This window comes from Microcebus murinus, chromosome 18, assembly GCF_040939455.1.
Source record: "Microcebus murinus isolate Inina chromosome 18, M.murinus_Inina_mat1.0, whole genome shotgun sequence".
Taxonomy (NCBI): Eukaryota; Metazoa; Chordata; class Mammalia; order Primates; family Cheirogaleidae; genus Microcebus; species Microcebus murinus.
Window position 1 is genome coordinate 15,386,217 of NC_134121.1, and position 25,675 is coordinate 15,411,891.

The 25,675-nt window shown below is 35.6% G+C and overlaps 1 protein-coding gene across 1 annotated transcript in view; it reads left to right on the top strand.

Annotated features, from left to right (window-relative positions):
* RABEP1 (rabaptin, RAB GTPase binding effector protein 1) overlaps window positions 1-25,675 on the top strand; it is a 103,812-nt gene that overhangs the window by 23,709 nt on the left and 54,428 nt on the right. Inside the window, exon 2 of the mRNA XM_012779350.2 lies at window positions 12,270-12,398. Coding sequence (XP_012634804.2) covers window positions 12,270-12,398 — 129 coding nt within the window. The remainder of the gene's footprint in view (window positions 1-12,269; window positions 12,399-25,675) is intronic.

The window sequence follows — 25,675 nt, forward strand, 5'->3', positions numbered from 1 at the left end:
ACACTATTGGCCTATGGAAGTTCGCTTTAATACTGTTGTTACTACTGCTTGCACCGATGCAACTTCTGATTCAGGAACTGTACCTATAACCACTGGGACATGACTAAAAGCCTTACAACAGTGAGAATGGAACCTTGTTTCTTTACACTGCTCAATTAGGAATTGAAGTTATGTTTGGGTGTATTTGGGAGCCTAGGTTACTTGCCTGCATTTCAAGAGAGGTTGGGGATTTGTGTTTGATTTCTGTTTCGGGAAGTTAAAACTCTTTAAATGTAGGAAGACATTTCAAAAGATGATGGACAGCATGGATATGACAGTTGTTCACTGCAGCAGTACTACTAAAAGTAACCTGTCTACAAACTGTTTTTAATGGTTTTTGAGGAGAAAAGGAGCTTGCACCAGAATATAACTCTGTGAAGAACTACTTTCTTCATTGAAAAATGCCAGCCGGGCTGGGCGCGGTGGCTCACACTTGTAATCCTAGCACTCTGGGAGGCCGAGGCGGGTGGATCGTTTGAGCTCAGGAGTTTGAGACCAGCCTGAGCAAGAGTGAGACCCTGTCTCTACTAAAAGTAGAAAGAAATTAATTGGCCAACTAAAAATATATAGAAAAAATTAGCCAGGCATGGTGGAGCATGCCTGTAGTCCCAGCTATTCAGGAGGCTGAGGCAGGAGGATTGCTTGAGCCCAGGAGTTAGAGGTTGCTGTGAGCTAGGCTGACTCTGTTTCCAAAAAAAGAAAAATGCCAGCTGAACTGAGCAATATACTTAGTGTCTTGGTTGATTTTACTTTCTGGCACAAACTCCTTATCTCATTCTTAGACCAGTAACAAAGAGTCTGCATACCAACTTAAGGTAGCATTGTGCTACTGTGCAAGGATAAAAGAAGGGAATCCAGTGCTGTATTGAGATGACTGACCTTGGGGTTTAGCTTGGCCTGTTTTCACTGAGCATATACTCTAGTATGCAGTAATATTTTAATATTCTAATACTCAAAGAAATAAATTTGGATAGTGATAACTGCTATGAGAATAATAAAATTGGCCTGATGAATTTCCTTCTGCCACCATCTAGCACTAAATTATTCTTGTAATCTTAAACTGATACCTCATTAAAGCTGATTAAAAATAATTTGCATACACTAAAATTCATTGAATTTTAAATATATAGATCTGTGAGTTTTCACAAACATACAGTTCTGTAACCATCACCATAATTGTGTTATGAATCTTTTTACCCCCCAAAATTCTTTCATGCCCCTTTTCAGTTGAACCCCTTATCCACTGCCTTGCAAGCGTTGATCTGCTTTCTAGCACTATAGTTTTGCCTTTTTAGAATTTCATATGAATGGAATCATACTTTTTGTGTCTGGCTTCTTTTACTTAGCTTATGCTCTTGATATCTATCCATGTTAACATGTATTAATCCTTTTTGTTGCTGAGGAGTATTTCATTGTAATTTGTCCATATTTATAATAGGCATTTGGGTTATTTTCAGTTTTTGGCTATTATAAGTAAAGCTGCTATGAGCATTTTTCTACAAATCTTTGTTTGGAAATAGGTTTTCATTTGTAGGATTCCTGAGTTGTAGGGTGTGTGTGTGTTTTCCAAAGTGGTTGCACTATTTTGCATTCCCACCAGCAGCCTTGACAACACTTGATATTATCAGGCTGTTTAATTGTAGCCCTGCTATGGAGTGTGTAGTGGCATCTCATTGTGGATGTAATTTGCTTTTTCTTAATCACAAATAATGTTGAACATATTTTCATGTGTGTATTTACCATTTGTATATCTTTTTTGGTGAAGAAAGTTCAAAGATTTTGCCCATACTTTTGTTTGTCTTCTTATTAAGTTGTAAGTTTTTTTAGTAATTTATTCTGTATACTAGTCTTTCATCAGATACATGTTTGCAAGTACTTTTCTGCTAGTCTCTGACTTTTAATTTTTTTATATTTCTTTGGAAGAGCAAACGTTCTTAATTTTGATGAAATCTAATTTATCAATTTTTTTCTTTTATGGTTTATGCTTTCAGTGTCCTATTGATAAAATTTTTGCCTACTCAAAGTTTACAAAGCTTTTTTTGTTTTGTTTTGTTTTTTGAGACTGGGACTCACTCTGTGGCCTAGGCTAGAGTAAAGTGGCAGGATCACAGCTCACTACAACTTCAAACTCCTAGTCCCAAGCGATCTTCTGGTCTTAGCCTCCCAAGTAGCTGGGACGTGTGGAGGCATGCTGAGACACCTGCCTAGTTAAAATTTTTGTTTTTTTGAGAAAGAGGGTCTCATTGTGTTTCCCAGGCTGGTCTTAGACCCCTGGCCTATACCAATCCTCCTCCTTAGGCTTCCCAAAATGCTAGGATTACATTTTGCTGGAAGGTTTTACTTTCCAGTTCTTCCATTTGGGTCTGTGGATTCATTTTGACTTAGTTTTTGTATATGATGTGAGGTAAGGATTGAGGTTCTTTCACACCCCCTGTTTTTTCTCTTTCTTTTTTTGCATTTTGATTTCTAGATGTTCTAGCACCCTTGGTTGAAAAAACTATCCTCTCCATTGAATTACCTTGGCTCATTTATCAAACATGAATTAAACATATTTGTGTGACTCAATTTCTGGATTCTAATCTGTTCAATGGATATATTAATATATATCCTTATATCAGAGCTGTACTATGTTGATTATTTTAGCTTTATAGAAAGTTTGAACTTGGATGATGTAAATCTTTCCATCTTTGTTAATTTTCAAAATGTTTTAGCTATTTTAAGTTTGCATTTATAGTGTAAATTTTAGAATCAGCTTGTCAGTTTCTACAAAAAGTGAATGGTGAATACTGGAATTTTGATTAGGGTTGTATTGACTCTATAAGTCAACCTGGAGAGAATTGATCTCTTAACAATGTTGTGTTTTTTCTAATATACAAGATGTTTTTTTTTTTTGAGACAGAGTCTCACTTTGTTGCCCAGGCTGGAGTGAGTGCCATGGCGTCAGCCTAGCTCACAGCAACCTCAAACTCCTGGGCTCAAGTGATCCTCCTACCTCAGCCTCCCGAGTAGCTGGGACTATAGGCATGCACCGCCATGCCCGGCTAATTTTTTTCTATATAAGTTGGCCAGTTAATTTCTTTCTATTTATAGTAGAGACAGGGTCTCACTCTTGCTCAGGCTAGTTTCGAACTCCTGACCTCAAGCAATCCGCCCGCCTCGGCCTCCCAGAGTGCTAGGATTACAGGCGTGAGCCACTGCGCCCGGCCTATATACAAGGTGTTTTTAAATTAAAAATGAATGATGGAAAGGAACTTCTGGTTATTTAGACAACTGTACCTCTTCTATTAGCATTTTATCTAAGGCAATTATCATACAGATCAGCATATTAAAAGTGTCTTGGACAATTTAGTTGTTGTAAACATGTAATTCACTTAATAGTGTAAGAGCTTTGCAAATTTTTAGTGCTGAAATTCAGGTACAAAAGTAAGATGTAAGTTTAATTTCATCAACAGTGAATTCTAAGAGTCCCAAGCCAAGTCTTGAAGTGGCATGATATAGTTCTATTATGAATATAGGTGGAGTTCTAGGCGGAAAACTGAATTCTTTTGGCCTATTTCATTAAGTAAGCCTAATGTTTAAGTTTTGAATAGGTGTCTTTGTCTTATAATTAGAAAACTAAAATATTTAAATATCCAAATAGTTAAAAATATATATCTGCTATTAAGTCCAGTGATATTCATGCCTTTTCATCTGGCTTGGCATTTTATAGTGTTTGAAATACTTGGGAAGTAGTATAACACCTGTTTGTACAAATCAAATAGGTAACAAACCATTTTTAACCATGCATACTTACATTAGCTGTTGAACAGCAGCATTTTGACAATTGTAATAATTGGACTAAATGTGAATCAGAAATTAAGATGGTTTAAAAACTAACTGGTAAAATTCATGTAATAGGGGTTGAACTGTATTTTTTTGTTTTTGTTTTGAGGCAGAGTCTTGCTGTGTTGCCCAGGCTAGAGTGCAGTGGTGTCATCATAACTCACAATAACCTCAAACTCTTGGGCTCAAGGGATCCTCTTGCTTCACGAGTAGCTGTGACTATAGGGGCATGCCCCCACACCTGGCTAACTTTTTAATTTTTTGTAGAGACAGGGTCTCGCTATTGCCCAACTGGTCTCAGACTTATGGCCTTAAGCAGTCCTCTCTTGGCCTCCCAGAGTGCTAGGATTACAGGTGTGAACCATCATGCTGTATTAAAAGAATATCTACAGTTTACTTCAACTGTATAGTTGCTTGTTAGTGAAGTAATCATTAGTAGGCAACCATTTGAGACTTTTTTTGTGGTTCTCATTGTCACAATGTATTCCACTTGGGAATACTTGGTGGACTAGTTCTAAAACATAATAATATAGGAATATACCCTGGACTATAGTTTATACTGCATTGTCAATCTGTTGAACATTCACTCAACATCCAGTGATCCCAAAATACTTGCCCTGGTTACAGTCCCTCTTCTTTGCTATTCTCTCTCTCTGTTTTTCGTATGCACCCTTTCCTGGGACAACTGACCGTTCTCCTTTGCTCCCATTTTCCTTCTAACTTTTTCTGTTATACTACCAGAAATTCCAATTCTTTTGTTCACAGCACTTTTCTGTATTTTTGTCTTTTTCTTAAAGTTTTGTTTACCTGCTTAATTTATAACTTTACAATTTAACATTACAATGTATAACTAATACAATTTCAGGAACATTTAAAAATAGAATATTAAGTGGCTTTATGAACATTTTTTGATGTAGTTATCAGTAGGAAATATTTCTGGAAGAAGTTGGAACAAATGAACTTTTAACTTTTTCCAGCAGAATTATGAACTTAAAACTATAAAATCCTGGAACTGTTAACAGTAACTATCATTTGAGTACCTGTTTTATTTGAGCTATTTTTATGGAAAGCTATCTCTAATTCTCACAGCATGTGACACTTTGCAAAAGGAGTATCATCTTTATTTTAATAATGAAAATTTGGAAAAGTTAAACTGTTTGCCCTAATTCATATAATGAAAGCTTGGGCTTGCGTTGAAGCACAAGTTTCTCTGACTTGACAACTGTAGATGGCTTACCTTTGAACTTAAGTAAGGCATTTGACAACACTATTCATGAAATCATAGATAAGGTGAAGAAATGTGATTTGATACTAAGGATAGTTGGAATGAATTTGTAATTCATATAAGTCTTTCTAATATGTCAATATGAATGTCTACCAAGATTTCAGGTGATATACCAAAGGGCTTTATCTTCAGTCCTAACCAATAACTTTGTAAATAAATACATAAACAAACAACAACCTGTACCACAGATAAAACTGTACTAGATTTACGGTAGAGGGAGCCTTGGTTTAATGGCAGTTCAAGTGGAAAAGACTTAAGGACAGTGTTAGATTATGTTAATCTTTTGGGCTAACAATCACAATGTGGGATTGTGGTCGAAAAGAGATAGGGCAAATTTACTCTGTATTTTTAAGAGTATAGCCCCCTGAAGAAGGAGATGATGTTTCCTCTAGACTGTAGGCTGGTATGGTGTTTAGATCAGAGTGTCATATTTTTTTTTTTTTTTTTTTTTGAGACAGAGTCTCGCTTTGTTGTCCAGGCTAGAATGAGTGCCGTGGCGTCAGCCTAGCTCACAGCAACCTCAAACTCCTGGGCTCAAGCGATCCTACTGCCTCAGCCTCCCGAGTAGCTGGGACTACAGGCATGCGCCACCATGCCCGGCTAATTTTTTATATATATATCAGTTGGCCAATTAATTTCTTTCTATTTATAGTAGAGACGGGGTCTCGCTCTTGCTCAGGCTGGTTTTGAACTCCTGACCTTGAGCAATCCGCCCGCCTCGGCCTCCCAAGAGCTAGGATTACAGGCGTGAGCCACAGCGCCCGGCCAGAGTGTCATATTTTGTGTAGAATTTCTACTAACTTTAGTGTGAAAGGGGATAAATGAAACATTTAAAAATTATTGAAGGGTTAGGAGGTATTTTTTTCTGGAGAAGAAAAGAGAGTGGATATGGAATGTTGGATATAGAAATTAGATATTCCTAAATAGTTTAGGATGATCAGTTATCCAAGGAAAGAAGGGTGGAGGGATAATCTAAAATTGTCTGAACAGTGGAATTGGCTACACTGTGAGGCAGTGAACTCAGTTTTCAGATTTATGTTCATGCGGGGGCCACATGATCACTTGTCTGTGATAATGTAGGAACGGATTTCTATACAATGGATACCTGCAAAATTAGGAATTGGTGGCTTTCAAACTATTTTGACCTCTATCTACAGTAAGAAACATTTTTCATTGCAAACAAGTGTAAGATATGATTATCTGGAATAGAAGTTTTTTGAAAGAACATGTACCTGTATTAAAAGTGCTAGTGTTTTCCATTGTGTCTCATTATTTTAAAAAGATCATTAATCACTAAATTGATTTAACAATTCACTAATGGATTGTGACTCAATTTGAAATATACTAGACTAGAATAAATCTCTAAAAAACACTGAGATCCTGTGATTGTCCTTACTCAACTAATAATGTAGAACTGAAAATTAGACCCAGAAAATTCTACAGTGGAAGCTATTAATTTTGATCATCAACCCCTAGGAAGGGTGTAAATAACAACATATTCTTGTGCCTTTTCATTTTTCTACTGTCATCTTTGCTACCTCCTTCCCCCTCCTCCCCCAGTCAGGCTACAAAAGTTAAAAAAAAAAAAATTAGCTGAGTGTGGCAGCATGTGCTTGTAGCCCCAGCTACCCAGGAGGCTGAGGTGGAAGGATCAGTTGAGTCCAGGAGTTTGAGGCTGCAGTGAGCTGTGATCTCCTCATTGTACTCCAGCCTGGGTAACAGAGCAAGACTCTGTCTCTTTAAAAAAAATTAAATTAAAAAAAATTTTTCTTTCTTGAAGAAATTAACCCTTACCTTATTGTTAACTGTTTTCTTTTATATGCTTTTTGATTTTTTTTTAACTTTTTGACTCTTTTGTGATAACACTTAGCTTAAAACACAAACATACTGTGCAGGTGTACAAAAATATTTTCTTTATATCTTTATTAGCCTTTTCTACTTAAATTTTTTTTGGCTTTTTAAGCTTTTTGTTAAAAACTAAGACAAACATACATATTAGCCTGGGCTTACAGGGTCTGGATCATCAAAATCACTATCTTCCACCTTTACATCTTGTCCCATTGAAAGGTCTTCAGGGGCAGTGACATGTATGGAGTTGTCATCTCCTATGATAACAATGCTAGCTTCTGGAATATTTCCTGAAGGACCTGTCTGAGGCTGTCTTACAATTAACTTTTTTTTTCAAAAGTAAAAGTGCATTATAACAAAAGTATATTATAGTAAACATATAAACCAGTAACGTCATTTATTGTTATTATCAAGTATTATGTACTGAACCTAATTATATGTGCTATACTTTTATGTGATTGGCATCACAGTAGCTTTGTTTACACCAGCATAATTGCAAACATGCGAGTAACATGTTGCTCTGTGACACGATAACTACGAGGTTACTAGGTGGTAGGAATTTTTCAACTCCATTATAATCTCATGGAACCACCATTATATATGTGTGGTCCCTTGTTGACTGAAATGCCCTTAATGTGGCACACCATTGTATTTAAATATAAACCTAAAGAAAGCATAATATAGTGGATAGATTTGCAGCAGATAATAATAATCATTTTTAGTAATTCCTAGAAAAGGCTGGAGGTGATAAGTTTTAGATCACAGAGTAAAGGTGGTTTGCTAGGTGGAAGGCCACTTCTGAAACAGAAAAAGAGTTTATGGTTTATTTGGAAGTTTATTTTAGCAAATTGCCAGCCCTGGGAAAATCTAGGTGTAGTTTAATTATTTTGCTTGTTAACATATTTTAAGACCATTAAAATGTATGTGCACTTTTTATCAGCAAAGAGGTTGATTTGAAGCAATAATATAAAATTATAATTATTAAAACACAAAAAGATAAACCATTTCATTACTGCTTAATTTTAATCTGATCAACATAATTTATCCTTTTCTTGATCAGAGAGACAACTATGAATATCATTTAGCATATTCTTATATTTATCTATTTATTGAGATACAGTATCCCTCTGTCACCCCAGGTAGAGTGCAATAGTGTCATCATAGCTCACTGCATCCTCAAATTCTTGGGCTCAAGGATCCTCCTGCCTCAGCCTCCAGAGTAGCTGAGGCTATAGGTACATGACACTACAACAGCTAATTTTTTCTATTTTTAGTTGCCTGGCTAATTTTTCTATTTTTATTAGAGACAGGGTCTTGCCCTTGCTCAGGCTGGTCTTGAACCGAGCTCAGGCAATTCTCCTGCCACAGCCTTCAAGAATGCTAGGATTATAGGTGTGAGCCACTGTGCCCAGCCTTGGCATATTTGTTTCAGTCTTTTTTTCTATGTATTTTTTGCATAGCTCATATTGTGCTATATATAATTTTGCATTTTATTATTTTTGCTTAATATGCTTTTTCTGGCTTGGTATTTTATTGAATAGATGTATCTGCTAAACTTAATATATTGTTTCATTTTAAAATCCAGTGATACACAAATTAAGACTTCTGAGTTTCAGGAACTGTTCACATTCTTCCACTGTAGTTATGTTCTGTTGTACATTGCTTGAAATAGGCATTTTCTTGGATCTTGAATGGCATTAAAAAGATTTTGATTGTGGTAAAATTTGACCTAGACTGCTTTTTTCCTTTTCCCTTTATCTCTTATGAAATTTAATACAGTGTTGTCATTGTTAGAGGAATACAGTAGGAATGTAGCAGGATACAGCTTGAGACTTAAAAATATTTTTAAGTTATGCAGGTACTCTCATTCTTACCAAAATTAGAGAAAGATATATCTAATAATTATTGGGGCTTTCCACCATTTATTTACCTTTCTTTTTCTTTTGCCTTTCTTTCTGTATTATTGTTGGTTAATTCAGATATTATGAATAAGTGATATAGTAATTTTTCCCTTTGAATGTCAGGTATTAAAAATAGCCATTGTATTAGTTCCCCCTTTTTCTTATTACTCAAATGAAGGTAACAGATACGGAGTGTGTGGGATGGTTTGTGAAGACTGGGATGCTCCTACTCTCAGCTGCCAAATTTCAGAAGGTATAATATTGTTGAAGGCTGGCATTGACAATAATTTGTCTGTGATACTACGAAGGTACATGGGAATACGGAAGGGTATGAGCTGGAAGTCTAAGCATGGAACTGAATCAGAATCATGAGGTTGGAAGGGATTTCTGGTCTTTTCTGGCTGCATATGAAGTCACTTGATCACTTTTTTTTTCTTTATTCATTGAAAATACCTATAGTTTAATAGTAATAGCTAACATTTATCAGTTTTTTTATATGCCACACTAAGTACTTTTTACATGAACGGTTAGCTAATTATTGTGACCTGTTAGTCACTGTGTTAGAAAAATAATACAGCATTTTGTGTGACGAGAGCTATTTTCAGTTTGATTTGTGGTTGATTGCTAATGCATTTAGGATATGCCTATTTGTGAACTTTCTTGTTGCCTTATCCAGAGTGAATTAATTTTTCTACATGAAGCAGTAAAGGCATTTTTGTAAAATGTGGTTATTTTGGCCTGTGTTGTAGCATTGCAGTATGTTAGAAGTAGTTGGCGTGGGTTATTACTTTTTTTGGCCATTTTTCTAAGGAAAGCATATTAATTTTAAAAAAGAGAATAAGTGAGTTATACGGTATATCCTCATAGGGATCAGGATTTCTAGGATTGAAAACTGTGCGGAAGCCTGGAGAGAGCCAGTCAGACTTGTGGGTAGAGACTGGGTCTGAACTGTGGGTGAGAGTCAGGATGGGGTGGAAATCAATGGAAACACATTTAATCTTGGCTGTGGCTTTAAAGGCTGCATTTTTGTTTTTGTCGATTCATTAGCCTCAGTTCCTAAATATAAATATAACAAATGTTGAACAATGTGGTGTGTGTGTGAATGTATACATTTTGGTAGAAGGTAGGGGAGGGTGGGGATATAGGTTTTAGGGGAAAATAAGAACAAAGAGATCTTATATTTTCTCCTTTCTTGATTCCCCAGAACCCTTCCCTGTCTCTGTACTAATCAGTAGCTCCCAGTAATACTAAAGTGTTAAGTGGAAAATTTGTTTAATTGATTTAACAATTAGGATTTAGCAATAAAAATACCAGCAAAAATAAATAGCACAGAGAACAAATTTCCTTCATAATTGCAAATGGTAAATATGAGATAATTGCATATTTTCCCCTTCCAGTGGATTTGTCAATCCTCTTTTTCTCAAAGTTATCAAGCTTTCAGATGACTGGATGTCATTGCTTTGACCTTTAAGACCTTAGATGTTTGTTCCTCAAAATGACATCTCTGTGATGACATGGAGCTTATAGCAGCAGTCATTTTCTTTTTGTGTCATGGATTGTACTGATTCTGTTCAGTCTGTAGTGAGACTAGTCTGGGGACATCACAGGAATGGACAAATACAAATGCTCCTTGACTTATGATCCATTTAATACACCTGCTGTCCTAGCTTAGCTTAGCTTAGCCTACCTTAAATGTGAGCCAAGAGTTGGGCAAAATCATGTGACATCTAGCCTATTACTTAATAAAGTGTTGACTATCTCATGTAATTTATTGAATACTGTGTGGGTACCATAGTAAAGTTGAAAAAATCATAGGTTGAACCATTGTAAGTCTGGGACTGTTTATATTGGGTTTAGTTGATTTTTTTTTTTAAATTTTACAGTATTATGGGGTACAAATTTTTTGGTTACATGGATTGCTTTTGTAATGCTTGAGTTAGGGTTAAAAGTGTGACAATCATCCAGATATTGTTCATTGTGCTCGTGAGGTAGGTTTTTGCTCATCTCCTCCACTCCTTCCCCTCTGCCCTACTTGATTTCCATTGAGTTTTAGTCCTTGTATGCGCATGTGTGCTCATCAGTTAGTTCCAGTTTAATAGTGAGTACATGTGGTGGTTGCTTTTCTATTCTTTAGATACTTCACTTAGGATAATGGTCTCCAGTCCATCCAAATTGTTGCAAAAGGCATTAAGTCATCCTTCTTTAAGGCTGAGTAGTATTCCATGGTGTTGGTATGGCATAGTTCATTATTTATTGTCAAAGGAGTATGTATTCTCATTTTAGAGAACTTTTAAAAGCATGTGGAAGAAATTAATGAGCTATTACTCAGAGATAAATCATTGGTACATTTTTTCCAATGGTTTTTCTATGCATTATAAAATTAGCTCTCAACTAAATTGAGGGATGGGTTGGGGGAGGGGATGACCTTCAAACATATCTCAAACCTCAGTTAAAATTATAGGCAAATCATCATTATTTAGAGTCCCTTGTAGTAGGGAACTGGCATGTCTGCTGGCCTAGCTAATTAGATAGTGGTTGATTCATACCCATAGATATTCCCTGAAGGGCTTGTGGTCATAGCTTTAAGGCTGGGATGTTGTTGGGGCAAAGGATGAGGTAGAGAGTTTGGACAGCTAGACCTCCTACCCTATGCTTCAACCAAAAGAGCCCTTGGGTTTGGTCAGGGAAGGCAGCCATTTAATCACCTGTGGCAATATTGTAGAGCCTGTAAAGTAAAAAATGTGTCTCTGTCCCTGCCACACCATGATCAACATTAATCTGAAAACCAGATTATCTTCTAGTAATTAAGTGTTCATACAGAATGTGTAGTTCTGTGTCCTCTCCATATGAATGAGTTCTTGATTATGATTTCAGTATAATGGTAAAGGATCATTTTGAAATTGGAAGAATAGTTTGGTCTGTTATGGTTGCCCTAATCAGGGAACCTATTGGAGTGTGCTTATAACACTTGAGAGAAGCAGGAAATAGCAAGATTGATGGTGGGTTCATTTGTAGGATAGATAGGTCCATTAATCTAATATTTAACCATCCAAAAATAGGTTGACATTCCGTCAGTTGGGCAAAGGAACTTTAGAAGTTCTTTGTATTTTTTTTTTTTTTTTTTTTGGAAATTGGCCTTAGTGATTTTCTGTATATATGCTATTTCACTTTGTGTGACTCATTCACAGTTTGTGTATTAGGTCTAATAGAAGTGTGTGTTTTAAAATTAGAATTTCCTAGAATATAGTGGTTTTTTGGAAGGACCTTGACTACTTGCTTCATGTATAACAATGAGCAGTGGAATACTAATTTATTCTTGAATTTTAATTTATAAATAAAGTTGATTACTTGTTAACTAGTATTTTTTTTTCCAGTTTCTCTTCAGCAACGGGTAGCAGAATTGGAAAAAATTAATGCAGAATTTTCACGTGCACAGCAGCAGCTTGAGCAAGAATTTAATCAAAAGAGAGCAAAATTTAAGGAGTTATATTTGGCTAAAGAGGGTAAGTTCCTGTCTCCCACCAACTCCAATACTAAAACTGCCTTAAAATGTTAAGTTTTTTTGTCATACAGTGTTAATGTGTTTTTTTTTGACTCAATACCCAGTGAATACAGTGTTAATTTTTTTATTTAATAAACCTTCATTTTATTTATACTTATATTGCATAATAAAAAAAAACTATTTGGAGGCTAGATTTAAGAGTGGAATTGAGAAACAAGTTGAAAAATGCGTTCTCCAGATTTGTCTTTGTTTTTTGATTTTTGTGTTGATATTTAATACAGTAGGTACATAGTCCTGAGACATGAGTCTTTGCTCTTAACATTTGAGATAGAGGCCCAGGCAAACCAGGACTGTTGGCATTCTACTAATAGCGTTAGCCATGTTATATTAAAACTGACATTTCAGGAAATTAATCTAACAAATGTTCAGTTATTTAGCAATAATTATTTAATTCCTGTTATGGAGCACACATTGTACTCAGGTGCTGTGTATAAATTCATGTGGTTCTTTAACTTGGTTGGACTCCAGTGAGGAAGACAGATGTTAAGTAATTGTGTGAGATGACTTGTTAAAAAGGAAACTATTTAAGGCAAATACATGAGAGAATATGATGGGGGGACCTGGTTGGAAGAATGAGGGAAGGAGTTTACATTTTGGGTATTGGCCAGATATGGTTTCCACAGTTCACTAGACCAGCATTTCTTAGAGTGTAATTGTGGAACAGCAGCATCGCCACCACTATCCACCACTATCGCATGGGACAGTTGTTAGGAATGCAGATGTTGGGTCCCACTCAGATTTACTGAGTGAGAAACTGTGAGATTAGGGTCCAGGGTCAGTGTTTTAACAGGCTCTCTAGATGATTTAGATGTAGGCTAAAGTTTGAAAACTACTCTTTAGAGCAGTGGCTCTCAAACTTTCTTGTGGATAAATATCACCTCGAAAGCTTGTTAGACCATAGTATGTTTTGGTCAGAATTTGCATTTCTAATAAGCTTATAGGTGATTCCAATTACTGCTAGTCCAAGGACCACAGTTTGAGAACTCCTAGAGTAGTATTCATGCAACCTTTTAATTTATATACATAAAATATTTATATACTTATATGCACTCCATACATTTTCAAGTTGATGTGTAAAATTTTTTAAGTTTAAAAAGATGTGAAGGAAGCCAGGTGTGGTGGCTCACGCCTGTAATCCTAGCAGGCAGATTGCTCGAAGTCAGGAGTTCAAAACCAGCCTGAGCAAGAGCGAGACCCCGTCTCTACTATAAATAGAAAGAAATTAATTGGCCAGTTAATATATTAATTAATTAGAAAAAATTAGCCGGGCATGGTGGTGCATGCCTGTAGTCCCAGCTACTCGGGAAGCTGAGGCAGTAGGATTGCTTGAGCCCAGGAGTCTGAGGTTGCTGTGAGCTAGGCTGATGCCACGGCACTCACTCGAGCCTGGGCAACAAAGCAAGACTTTGTCTCAAAAAAAAATAAATAAATAAAAATAAATAAATAAATGTCTTTTGTATTGATATTAAAATTATTAGAAATATACAATCACACTATAGATGATAATTCATATATTTTACAAATTAATAAAATGAAAAAATTATTAGAAATGTAGCTCTTTTGAGATATATTGGACCTCCCAATTAAATCATGATTCTGTGGATGAATATTATTTACTGCTAGAAAAAGATATGCTTCAGCATCAGTTCTATTTCAGTTTCTGAATTTTTGTTTTTTTAAGATATAAATGCTGAGAACTCTTGGTTTATAAATAGTTTTATTTTAGTAATTATTACTCAATTCTCCCTTTTCTGAATTATATGTTAAATTACATAGTGGTTTAGCTTCAAAAATATTTTTGTTCTGAATTGAAGGAAGATCTTCCTTCAATTTTGTTGAAAGTAGACTTTGCATCCACCTGACTTCCAAGGAATTTGTTACACAGTTAGTCATTCACTGTGTATTTTTGACAGTGATATTTTAAATTGTCCCTCTGGTTTAATACCACAGAGGAGTTTTTAATATAACAGGACGGTATACCATAGTAAAATTGAGGATGGGTGAAAAGCCTTTCTTTTGCTACATAGGAGAAGGGTGATTATGAAAGGGAAGTAAAGATGGAGAATCTGTGTTTAACCCTGTGTTTTAGGAAAGAATATTTTTGAGAGTTGAGGATCTAGAAGTTATTTCCTTTAAAACAACGTATGCCTATGTATCCCTTGGGAAACCTTTGAGTAACCCCAAGAACACAGTACCCGACTTTGAAGACCACTGCTTTGGAGCAGTGTTATTCAGACTGTAGGTAGTAACCCATTGTTAGATAATAAAATTGGGTTGTGATCTGCAACTTAAGAAGGAATAAAATGGAAAATGACAGCACATTATACTTGGTGTGGTTACGTAAATACAGCTACACACAATTTTTGGTTTGTTACATATGTATATATTTGTATATGGTTGTGATATAAAATATATAAAATATATTTCTTGTGGTTTATTCAGGTGAAAGAAGTTTGAAAGCCATTATACTATAGGTTGGAAGGTTCACAGGCCTTGCAGAATTTAGCCCTGGCTGGGAAGGTCTTAGTGACTGTGGTATGGGATGGGATTCTGTTTTCTCATGGCTTGCAGGAGGACTGTTTTCTATTTAATTTTGTTCCTCCATAGGCTGATAAGGAGACGGGAAAGCTGACGTTCGTGTGTAGGCATGGTGGCATTCTGCAAGACTTACTGTGGCGGTTGGGATAAATGAGATGGTTTATATTTTCCAGGAAATACAGTCTATTGTGATAGATAATATATTTTTCACAGTATCATCAGTGTTTGAGTATATGTTAAGTTTCATGAGAAGTAAGTTCTCTGTGATTATTTAACATGTTCATGTGAATTTGTTATCCTCCTCTCCATGTTTAAATTTGTTTCCATATTTGAATTGACAGAGCACCACTGAAAACTCTGTGCAGTGGTATGTTCTTGTCAAGATGACCTGTTATACATTTAATGTATAAGGTCATGGTAGTGTTTCCTCTGATAACCAGTTCAAATTTAATGTAATATTGGCCACTGATGTACTTTTTACCCCTTTATCTCTCACACCAATACTTCTGTGGCTTGGTTGTCCTTTCCATAGATTTTTCTTTCAGTCTGTCTTTCTTTATTGAATAAATTGTTCACTTGACCAGCCTAAAAAACAAAAAAATGAATAAAATAAATTGAATCTTGTCCAAAACTTGTTTCTTCTGCTTTCTGTTTTTCTCTGTCCCCAAATAAAGCAATTAGGGTTTACCTTGTTTTCTTTGAAATTATAAAATTGACTTTTCTCTAAAACTTTAAATGAAAATGGACCAACAACATCTCATTTATGAAATGTATTATCAATTGCAATTTTATATCTCTGAAATAAAGAGTTTATAATGTGGGTTAGTTTAGGAATCATACTTGGTATGTTAAAATTGCTTTGATCATATCTACAGCCAATAAATAATCTTTTGTGTACTATTGTATCTTTAGTATCTGAAGTTCTCAATAAACTCAAGCTGACCATAGAGCACAGTTGAGTTTAACTTTTTACAAAATTTCAAAACAAATACTGTGATCTTTTTTGAGAGTTTTTGGAGCCATTCCTAAAGAAAATGCATAGTGTGTAAAAGGTCAGTGCTGGCTATTTAGTTTCTGTCTTGCTTGTTTACCTATATCATAATAAAAGTCAAATTCAAAGATTTCCTCTAAAGCAGCAGTGTATCTTACTGCATCTACTGTGAAGTCTAAATATAGGTTTTATGAGTGTCACAGGTGTTAACAGTATAAACCATGATTTTGATGTGCTCAGCAGTGTTTATCTTTGAGCAAACCAGGTCATAATGAACCGAAGTCTAAACATTGTTTTTCCCCAGTAGTGACACCTTTTGCTTTGGTGTTATAAATAGATGTGCTTGCATTTATTTGGAGAATAGCTGACATATAAGTGCAAACATTAATGATGAATGCTAATAAAAGATTATTACCTTTGACACCTCTTACTGTCTATTCTTGCCTTAGTACTCATTCTTTTTTTTTTCCTCTTCTTTCTTAGTACCCATTCTTTTCCCAGCTGACTTCAACTAGGAATGTTATACAAATAGTTTTGAAAGTTTTGTTGTTTCCTTCCTTAAACAACTTCAGTACAAAGCTTAGTACTTCAGCAGTGTTTGTGTTTTGGAAATCCTTAGTTTTGGGCAACGAGTAAGAGCCTATTATGTGAAACACCAAACAAAAGGCCACAGAGTTCTCAATTTGAGGTAAAATAGAAATAGAGATCATGGATCATCACCAGAAGACGTTGAAATTTTCTAGTGGTGTTCAAAAGGACTTATACGTGGTCATAATTTATATAAAGCTCTGATGCTAAATAATTGGAATTTCAGTAGTGAAAAGCTAGGCTTAGGAAAGCTATTTGTGGTTCAGATGCCATAAGCTTGTACTTAGACATGGAAATGAAATAAAAGTATGTAAAAATTAATGTAAAAACCATTAGAAATCTTGTAAATAAAAGATTAGAAATTGAAGTAATATTAATAAATGGTGTAAATTGTAGAGAAGACACAGGTTTTAAAATTAGAAAACAGTATTGAGGAGTTCTCCCTCCTCATGAGATAAAGAGAGGAAACTATCAAAGAATATATCGAAGACATAGAGGATGAATTGAGAGCCTCCAACACACATCTAAAAAGAGTTCCAGGAGAAGAGAATGGAAGGAATGGTAGACAATATTTGAGGAGATAATACCTGAGATTTTACAAGCACTAATGAAAATGTGAGTCATTACCATAAATACAGAGTACTAAGCAGGGTAAACAAGTAAATTTGTGCCTTGACACATGTCTTAAATGGTAGAATGTCAAGAATGAAAAGATACAGAGTACCAAGCAGGGTCAACAATAGTAAATTTATACCTTGACACATTTCTTAAATGGTAGAACATCAAGCATGAAAAGAAAAGCTACCAGAGAGAAGAAACAATTACACTGACAGACAACACCACATAAATACAAGAGATGCCAGAAGACAATGAAATAAGATCTTCAAAGTGCAAGGAAGAGAATAATTTTCAACCTAAAATTTTATATGCAGCTAAATTATTTAAGTGTGAGGGCAAAAATAGATATTCCAGCCATACAAAATCTAAGAGCATTTATCACCTTCATAATCACTAAAATGACTAGGCGATATAAACATTTGCAAAATGAAAAGTAAACAGAGAATAAATATTAATATATAGGATATAAGAAACAATACAAAGGATAGAAACTGGTAAATATATTTAAAAAACAAATTTTCCAATTCACTTTTTTTAATTAGTCAAAGAGAAAAGTAAAACTAGGAAATAACAATGCTTCAATATTTTAGGTAAAAAGCATTGAAGGATATAGAATGTTACCTCATAATAAAAGAAACAATCTGTCAAAGAAATTTGATTTACCTAACAAAATAGCGTTTAAGCATATGAAACGAAACATGGTAGAATTACAAGAAGAGAAATACACACATGGGAGATTAACACTCTTATCAATTTCCAGATGAAGATTAAGTAAGGTAGAGTATAGTAGCTTTGAATAACAGAAATAAAAAGCTTAATTTCCCAGGAAATCTATATTGAAGAAACAGTGCATTCTTTTTATGTTCATACTGAATATTTAAAAATTTGTCTATGTACATCTCAAAGGAAGGTTCAACTTATTTCAAAATCAGGATCTGTACCATGTTTTCTTATTTAATGCAGTTAAAAGACACAGATTGAAAATAAATGATCTAAGGGTTCAACTCTGGAAGCTAGAAAGAGAAATGAACTTAAAGTAGAAGAAAATAATTAGTGATAGAAGTTAATGAAATAGAAAGGAAAATACCAGTTAAGAAGCTCAATAAAATCAAAAGCGTATCTTTGAAAAAACTTATTAAAAAGACAAAGAGGAGACATAATTACTGGTATAATAGAGTTGTAAAAGCGTAAGAATATAGTGTGTGTCTACCAAAAAATTTGGTAATTTAGATAAATAATTTCCAGGATATTTTAATTAACAGTATTACCTAAAATAGAAAAGCTGAATAAGCCAATAACCATGGAAGAAACTGAATCAATAAAACAAATTTCTTTTACAAAGGATGCCTCAGGCTTAGAAAGTTTTATAGGCAAATTTTGTTAAATCTTTAAGGAACAAATGTTTCCTATTTTTAATATACTGTGTCAGAGAGAAGAGAGAGCTATCAATTCATTTTGTGGGATTAGTATGACTTTGATGATACTTAATTAAGAGGTATTGCTACTTGTATAATAGACCAATCTCATGATTATGGAGTTTAAAATCCTAAATAAAATTGCCTTTAATGGAGGATGAACAAATACTATGCCATAAATAAGTGAAAGTGCATACTAGAACTGCAAAGATATTTTACCATTGGAACATTTATTGATATAACTCACCACATTAACTGATCAATGAGAAAAATCAGAAAAGACATTCAATAAAATTTTTTTTTTTTTTTTTTTTTTTGAGTCTCGCTTTGTTGTCCAGGCTAGAGTGAGTGCCGTGGCGTCAGCCTAGCTCACAGCAACCTCAAACTCCTGGGCTCGAGTGATCCTTCTGCCTCAGCCTCCCGAGTAGCTGGGACTACAGGCATGCGCCACCATGCCCGGCTAATTTTTTTATATATATATATCAGTTGGCCAATTGATTTCTTTCTATTTATAGTAGAGACAGGGTCTCGCTCTTGCTCAGGCTGGTTTTGAACTCCTGACCTTGAGCAATCCGCCCGCCTCGGCCTCCCAAGAGCTAGGATTACAGGCGTGAGCCACAGCGCCCGGCCACATTCAATAAAATTGAAACACACCTTAGTAGTATGAACTCTTGGTAGACTAGGAATTCATAGGGACCTGCTTTATCTTTCTAATACAGGTTTGTATTGGACCGGACTGGGACACTTTCCTGCTTACTCTGTGAGGCTAGAATTTTCCTGATATCAAAACTAGAAAAGACATCATTAGAAACAAACTTAGACCAATATTCATTAGAAATATAGATACAAAAAATTTCAACAGTGTTCCAGCAAATCAAATTCAGTAGCAAGTAAAAAGAATCACGCAGCATGAAGAAATGGGATTTGTCACAGGAATGCAAGGTTGGTTCAAAATCAATTTTTGTAATGTACTACATCAGTAGTATAAAAACTAGAAATACATGATCATCTCAATAAACACAGAAAAAGTATTTGACGAAATGCAACACTTTTGCAATAAAAACACTAAAGTAGTAATAGAAAGGAACTTTGCCAACCTGATAATGGGCAGCTATAAAAAACTTACAGCTAACATCATACTTTAATGTTTAAATATTGAATGCTTCTTTGCCTAAAATCTGGAACAGGCCAATGATATACACTTTCACCACTTCTATTCAACATTGGAATGGAGGTTCTATCCAGAGCAATTAGGTTAAAAAAGAGAGAGAGAGAGAGAGAGACAGAGAGAGAGAGAGAGAGAGAGAGAGAGAGAGAGAGAGAGAGAGAGAAGGAATCCAGATTGGAAAGGAAGAATAATAAACATATAATTTCTTAATTTCCAATCTGGAAGAAGTATTGAAAGGACTATTCACTGTTCTCTGATGGCATTCTTTTTATATACAAAATCCAAGGAAATCCACTAAAAAACTATACTAATAAATGAGTTCAGTTCAGCAAGGTTTGGGATACAAGATCAATATACAAACATCAATTGTATTTTTTACACTTGAAACATTTGAAAGTGAGATTAAGAAAACAATTCCTTTCCTTCTTGCCTCCCTAAAAATAGAGAAAAAAAAAAAAAGAAAAGAAAACAATTCCAGCCAGGCGCAGTGGCTGGAATCCTTATATATAAATTCTAGGTATCTAGAATAGCTTCAGTAATCTTCAAAAAACAAAATTGCAAGACTGAGATTAATTTCAAAACTTACTACATAGCAGTAGTAATGAAGACTGTGAATGTGGCTTAAGTACAGACATAAATCACTAGAATTGAATTAATCAGTTGCTTTTCTACAAGGTGCCAAAACAGTTCAGTGGGGGAAAGAATAGACTTTTCAACAAATTGTACTGAGACATTTGAATATCTACCTGGAAAAGAATGAAGGTGGACATCCATCATCTATAAAAGTTAACTCAGGACCTACATGTAAAGGGCAAACTACAAAACTCTTAGAGGAAAACATAGGGGTAAATTTTTGTGACCTTGGGTTAAGCAATGATTTCTTAGATGTGGCACTAAAAGCCAAAGCAACCAGAAAAAAATTAGACAAATTGGACTTTATTAAAAAAAATATTTTTGCTTCCAAGGACACCACAGTGAAAAGAATTCACAGAATGGAGAAAAATCTTGCAAGTATTATATTGGATAAAGGACTTTTATATAGATTACTCCAGGAACTTACAACTCAACAATAAAAGAGAAAAATAACCCAATTAAAAATGGGCAGTGAATATGAATAGACGTTTCTCCAAAAAAGAAACACGTGGTCAATGTGCATGTGGTAAGGTGTTCAATGTCATTAGTCATCAGGGAAACACAGATCAAAATTGAAAGATACCACTTCATACCCACTATTAATTGATGGTTCAGATTACAAATAGTGGCAAGAATGTGGAGAAATCAGAACCTTCATACACCACTTGTGGGAGTGTAAAGTGGTGCATTTGTTTTGGAAAACAGTCTAACAATTCCTCAAATAATTAAACAGTGTTACCATATGACCTGTGTTAGTGTGTCAATGGAAAAGAAGCCAAAGTCTATGAAATAATTTAAAGAGGTTTACTCTGATCCAAATTTGAGGACCGTGGCCTAGAGCCACACCAAAGAAGCCTTGAGCAAGTTGACTTGCTCTGGTTGGGTTACAGTTGGTTTTATGCATTTCAGGGAGACAGGAATTATAGGTAAAGTCTTAAATTAATACATGGAAGACATACATTGGTTTGGTGGTGGGGGGAAAATTTAACGGGGGGCTGTTACATTTTATAGGTGGGTTGAAGACTCTGACTTGGAATTGGTTAAAGAAATGAAGCTTTGTCTAAAGGCTTGGTATGTTTTAAGATAAAGAAGTCTGTTAATCAGAGACAAGTTACCAAGCATATATTTGTTGTGTAAATTGAGGACCTGCAGATTTGTCCTTAGACCTGTTAATGATTTACAAAGGATATCTACAAGAAGGGAGGGAGGCATGATGAGGTATGTCTGACCTCCCTTTTCATGGCTGGCAACTCAGTTTTAGGGTATCTCCTTGGCCAAGAGGGGAAGGGAGGCTTAAAATTTTATTTGAGTTCACATCTGGCAATTCCACTCCTTGAAATTTTCTTCTTCACAAGAAAAATGAAAACACATCCATGTATAAACTTGTACTTGGATTTCTAAAGCAGCATTATTCATAATTGCCAAAAAGTAGGGAACTAAATGTCTATCAACTAATGAATGGATAAACAAAAATATGTTTTTTCTTATCCATAAAAAGGAATGAAGTGCTGATACTCTCTACAACATGGATGAATCTTGAAAACATGCTAAGTGCAGAAAGCCAGTCACAAATGATCACAAATTATATGACTCTGTTTATATGAAATGTTTACAATAGGCAATGTATAGAGAACTCACCAAATCAGTCACAAATAGTTGGTGTCCTTAAGGGTTGACTAAGGCTGATGGGCTTGGGAGTTGGCAGGGATAAACAGTATACAGTTTCTTTCTGGGGTGATGAAAATGTTTTAAAATTAATTGTGATGGTTGTACAAGTCTGTGGCTATACTAAAAAATCGTTGAACTGTATTTTTTAAATAGGTAAATTGTTTGGTATGTATGATATTGTAAGATATATATTATTTGGTCTTTGTCCTCTTTGCTGGCATGCAACTTTAAAATCCTTAAAATTTTTAAGTGATGTGTCTTTTTGTATGTTAATGAGTTGACTGATGGCTTACAGCCCTTGGGTAACTTAAGGATAGGAGCTGGTCACCAGAGAGACCAAGGCAGGATTAGATTTCAGCTCTATCCCCCAAACTCTGGGGAGGGGAGAGGGACTAAAGGTAAAGCTGATCACGAGTGGCCAATGATTTAATCAGGCATGCCTGCGTAATGAGGCCTCCATAAAACTCAAAAGGACAAGGTTCAGAGAGCTTCCAGATAACTGAACATGTGGAGGTTTCTAGAGGGTGATGCCCCAGAAAGGGCATAACTGCTCTGTGCTTGTTCCTACATGCCTTACTCTGTGCATCTCTTCCTCTGTATTTTTTGCAATGTTCTTTATAATAAACCAGTTAATGTGTTTCCCTGAGTTCTGTGAGCCTCTCTAACAACTTAATCAAACCTAAGGAGTGGGTTGTGGGAACCCCAGTTTATAGACGATTGTTCAGAAATACAGGTTAAATAACCCTGGGGCTTAGAATTGGAACCAGTAGTGGGGCTAAGTCTTGTTGTACTGAGTCTTCAACTGTGTGATCTAACACTATCTTCAGGTAGATAGTGTCACAATTAAATTTGAGGACTCCCTGCTGGTGTTTGTTACAAAATTTATTGATTGGTTACTGGTGGGGAAAATTTGTATTTGAATTATATCTCAATAAAAGTGTTACAATAAAGTACAGGAAGTCCTTAATGTCCTTGATAGGTTTTTTGAAACAGGGTCTTTAAGTGCAATAACGTAGAGGTCCTCCAATAACATTGTTTAATTCAGTGTTGTTGCACTATAATGGTGATGAGAAAAATAATTGGGTTTGTTATATGTCATTTCCCTTAAAAGGAGTTTCCAAGAACCTCTTGGTGATGCTAAGTGAGATTTATTCTATGGAAAATCAGTGGAGTGGAAAACAGTAAATTAATAGAGAAAATCAATAAAGTCAAAGGTTGGTTTTTGGAAAAGATCAATAAAAATAATAAACCTCTACTCAGGTTAAATAAAAAGATCACTAATTACTAATAACAGAGAAAATACTGGAATAGAAATAATAGAGAGCCCAGAAATACACCCACATAAATATGCTCATCTACTTTTTATTTGAGACAAAGTCTTGCTCTGTCGCTCTGGCCCCTGGGTAGAGTCCAGTGGTGTCATCATAGCTCGCTGCAACCTCAAACTCCTGGGCTCCAGGGATCCTCTTGCTTCAGCCTCTGGAGTAGCTGGGACTATAGGCAGGCACCACCACGCCCAGCCAACTCTTCTATTTTTTGTAGAAACAGGGTCTCACTCTTGCTCAGGAACAAAGACAACATAGTAGAATAAAAAACATAGTCTTCAACAAATGGTGCTCGAATAACTGGGCATCCATATGCAAAATGATGACTCTAAATAGAGTCACCCTTCAAAAAAAATCAACTCAAAATGAATCTTGGACTTAAGTTAAAATGCAGAACTATAAATCTAGAATATAACATAGTAGAAAACCTAGATGACCTTGAGTGTGGCAGTGACTTTGTAGATACAAAACCAAAGGCATGATCCATGAAAGAAGCATAGGCTGGACTTTATTAAAATGAAGATTTTCTGCCCTGTGAAAAATGCTGTTCAGAGAATGAGACAATAAGCCACAGACTAGGAGAAAATATTTTAAAAAGACACATATGATAAATGACTATTATTCAAAATATACAAAGAACTCATAAAATGCAACCATAAGTTACTCTAGAGGACTTCTGGTTCTGGAGTGGCCCTGTGGAAGCAAGGTAACTTCACTCCCCCACAGAATACCAAAGCTGAATATAGTGCTGAGATTATTACCAGAAATATCCCAGAACTCAAATATGAAGATTAGCTTCCAGGGCCACAGAGAAGTAAAAAAAACCCTAGAAGACAATGGGAGACTTTGACATCTGCCATGCTGTTCCTCCCATTCTGTCCGGCACCAAGTGCTTAGAAAATTTTCCCTCAACTCACTGTTTTTACACTAGAAAAAGAAAGATCAAGGTGGACAACCAGTTTTCCCACCATCTTTGGTTTCCCTGGCAGGAGACCTAATAATTATGGGTGTTCAAGAGGTAGTTGAGGGAAGAGCAAGGTGTAGAAAGCTTATTTAAGAAAAAAACAAAATGTTCTCAAACTTAAGGAAGATGTAAATATCCAGGCATAGGAAGGTCAGAGAACACCAAACAGATTTGACCCAAATAAGACTGCCCCAAGCCATACAATAATGAGACTCTAAAAGGTTAAGGACCAAGAGAGAATCCTAAAAGCAGCAAGAGAAAAGAAGCAAATAATTCTAAAGCCGCTCCAATTCATCTGGTAATAGACTTCTGAATGGAAACCATATAGGCCAGGAAGGAGTGGAATTATACCTCCAAAGTACTGAAAGAAAAAAAAAGAAAACCTGCCATATAAGAATATGATATTGGCCGGGCGCGGTGGCTCACGCCTGTAATCGGATTGCTCAAGGTCAGGAGTTCGAAACTAGCTTGAGCAAGAGTGAGACCCCGTCTCTATTATAAATAGAAAGAAATTAATTGGCCAACTAATAGATATAGAAAAAACCTTAGCTGGGCATGGTGGCTCATGCCTGTAGTCCCAGCTACTCAGGAGGCTGAGGCAGGAGGATTGCTTGAGCCCAGAAGTTTGAGGTTGCTGTGAGCTAGGCTGACACCACGGCACTCACTCTAGCCTGGGCAACAAAGTGAGACTCTGTCTCAAAAAAAATAAAAAAAGATTATGATACGGTGCAAAATTATCTTTCAGATACGAAAGAGAGATAATGTCTTTCCCGGACAAACAAATGCTGAGAGAAATAATTATGACCAGATCTGTCTTACAAGAAATGCTAAAAGGAGTTGTTCAATCTGAAATTAAAAAACACACACACACACACACAAAAACCTAACGTGCCCTGCCCAAAATATTTGAAGGTGTAATACCCACTGGTAGAATTATGTATATGGACAAACCCAGAGTACTCTAATACTATAATGGTGGTATGCAGTCCACTCATGCCTGTAGTATGAATCCCAGAAGACAAACTCAAAAACAGTAATAGCTACAGCAACCTATTAAGATATAGGTAGGCCGGGCGCGGTGGCTCACGCCTGTAATCCTAGCTCTCTGGGAGGCTGAGGCGGGCGGATTGCTCAAGGTCAGGAGTTCAAAACCAGCCTGAGCAAGAGCAAGACCCCGTCTCTACTATAAATAGAAAGAAATTAATTGGCCAACTGATATATATATGTAAAAAATTAGCCGGGCATGGTGGCACATGCCTGTAGTCCCAGCTACTTGGGAGGCTGAGGCAGTAGGATCGCTTGAGCCCAGG